The 2,490-nt window shown below is 43.0% G+C and overlaps 2 protein-coding genes across 2 annotated transcripts in view; both read left to right on the top strand.

The window, feature by feature from the left end:
• The window catches only part of zbtb26 (zinc finger and BTB domain containing 26), a 1,115,122-nt gene that overhangs the window by 905,509 nt on the left and 207,123 nt on the right, over positions 1-2,490 (top strand). The gene's annotated exons all lie outside the window — the stretch shown is intronic.
• The window catches only part of LOC103469646 (syntaxin-binding protein 1-like), a 33,715-nt gene that overhangs the window by 27,233 nt on the left and 3,992 nt on the right, over positions 1-2,490 (top strand). Inside the window, exons 14-15 of the mRNA XM_017306528.1 lie at positions 851-987; positions 1,160-1,314. Coding sequence (XP_017162017.1) covers positions 851-987; positions 1,160-1,314 — 292 coding nt within the window. The remainder of the gene's footprint in view (positions 1-850; positions 988-1,159; positions 1,315-2,490) is intronic.

The raw sequence follows: 2,490 nt of genomic DNA, 5'->3' as shown, positions 1-2,490 counted from the left end.
AGGCCGGCAGCATGTCTTAAAAGTTTTGCTGAAACTGGGCCTTCAAGAAAGGAATTATTGTCACTTCCTGTTTTGTGTGGAAGGATTGGTGAGGACTTCCTGTAGGRTAAGCTACAGGATTGAAATTTGCTATTCAGCCACGCCCACATGGTTCAGCCACCAGCCAGTGTCTATATGAATAATAGAGTAATCAAGAGGATCCAGCAGAGAACAGTCTGACAGAAAGACTCAGTGTTAGCTATGACAGACATGTATGAGGCATTTCGGTGAACACGCAAACGATTTATTAACTTACYTTCTAAGTTCTTTATGAAGCTTAACACATCCAGCTTAACTTCATTCTTGTTGTTGGAGCTTTTGAGGATGTCTGAATAATTCAATGAACATCATTAATAGTCCTGYAGCGACCAAGGAGGCATTGCTAACATACTGTTCCTTATGTACTGAAAGTGTTGTATGTGGCGAAAAAATGCAGAAGTGCTCAAACGGAAGTCCATGGCATACAGTCAATTGAATCATGACATGTGACTTYGCCACACCCACATCCTCCACTGATGTCTTCTGTCACTGGRCACACTTTCATGTTGATTAGGTCACAGGAATCAGATAGGAACAGATCAATGTAAGCACCATGGCTTAAATGATGTCACGATTTAACCATTGAGTGTTGTAAGGTTTCGGATAGGGATCAATCACTGAAGGTTTGTTGTCTCAGTGAGTTTGAGACCTGGCCACGTACTTTCACCATGCATAAAAATTCACTGTTTTGATAACTTTTAGTAGGCCATGAAGAATAAACACTATGAATACAATACTTTGCAGTGCTGTCGCTGCTTGGGCCTAATAATWCAGAATCTTGTATAGAAAAATGGCAGAATGTGTTTTGATCATGTTTCTACAGGATGCAATCGAGGACAAACTTGACCCAAAACAGTACCCATACATCTCTCAGCGACAAGTCTCTGCCAAGGCCAGTGCTCCGTCAAGGTGCACATGTTTTTTTAACGCAACTATAACTATTACATGATGCAAATAAATGTACATATTTGACCCTGTATTAATGGTTGATATTATTTCTGTAGAATGTAGATGTTCCTGAACTATAAATTCTTTTCTGTTAAGTATTGTGCTACAAARGCTGTTTTTTTTCATCATCCAGTGCTCGTTATGGTAACTGGCACAAGAACAGAGGCCCCACAGAGATGAAGACCGGTCCCAGGATCATAGTCTTCATAATTGGAGGCATGGCATTCAGTGAAATGCGCTGTGTCTATGAGGTCACACAGGCYAATGGYAAATGGGAGGCTCTGATTGGTAAGTTTACCACAACAGTCTTTAAGGGAAGACTACTGATGTTTTGGGTCTGGATTTGATTTGGAGTAAAAATATAACTCTCTCAGATGNCTTGGGTGACCCTACCAGGGGCATAAAGCCCCAGACAGCATAGCTCCTAGGATCATTGGGACACTCAAACCCCTCCACCACGATAAGGTGGCAGCCCAAGGAAAGCTTGAATCACACATGTGCAAAAAAAACCAAACCATGTTTAATTGGTGCTTACAATTCCAACTCTTGACTTACTATGGGAGTGTTTCTGAGTGTGATGGTTTTATAATTGAATGTGGGGTTGTGCTGTATACATTGACCAAGCTGTACCGTTTACCAACAGAAAACTTTAACTGTAGTAGCCGTCCTTCATCTCAAAGTGGGCAGCACTTTTAGTCCAAATGTTGCAGAATACGTTTACTTGAAAATATCACACATTGTTCAGTAGCAAAATATAGCACACCTAGCACCCAATTTATGGTGGGTATCTGCAAAAGATTTTGTGCTTAGTTACTCTTTTGAACACATTTTTTCTGACCAGTTGAAAAGTTCTACTGGTGTGTTTGTTGCAGGGAACCACGAAAAAGCCCAAGAAACCTGATCGTAAGGARCGGGTCAGTGAGCAGACATACCAGCTCTCCAGATGGACACCACTCATCAAAGATCTTATTGAGGTACTGCTTTTTATGGTACAACGACGGTAATGATGATGATGATAATAATAATAAGTAAATCTGCAAGCAGAGTTGTCAACCCTCGCAGCCAGCACCACCCCATTGCCATCATCAGCGCTCTTGCACCATTCCTGCAGCTGTCTGCTAGATGTTGCATTAGGCATCCATCCATTTTCTGTACACTCTTGTCCCTTAGTGGAGTCGGGGGGGTGCTGGTGCCTATCTCCAGCTAACGTTCCGGGAGAGAGGTGGGGTACACCCTGGACAGGTCCCCAGTCTGTCGCAGAGATAGACAGGACAGGACAAACAACCACACACACACGCACGCACACACAAACCTAGGGACAATTTAGAGAAACCAATTAACCTGACAGTCATGTTTTTGGACTGTGGGAGGAAGCTGGAGTACCTGGAGAAAACCCACAAACTCCATGCAGAAAGACCCCAGGCCGGGAATCGAACCCAGGATCTTCTTGCTGCAAGGCAACAG

Source organism: Poecilia reticulata, linkage group LG9 (assembly GCF_000633615.1).
Source record: "Poecilia reticulata strain Guanapo linkage group LG9, Guppy_female_1.0+MT, whole genome shotgun sequence".
Lineage (NCBI taxonomy): Eukaryota > Metazoa > Chordata > Actinopteri > Cyprinodontiformes > Poeciliidae > Poecilia > Poecilia reticulata.
The sequence above is the reverse complement of the archived record's forward strand: the minus strand, read 5'-3'. Positions and strand labels throughout refer to the sequence as shown.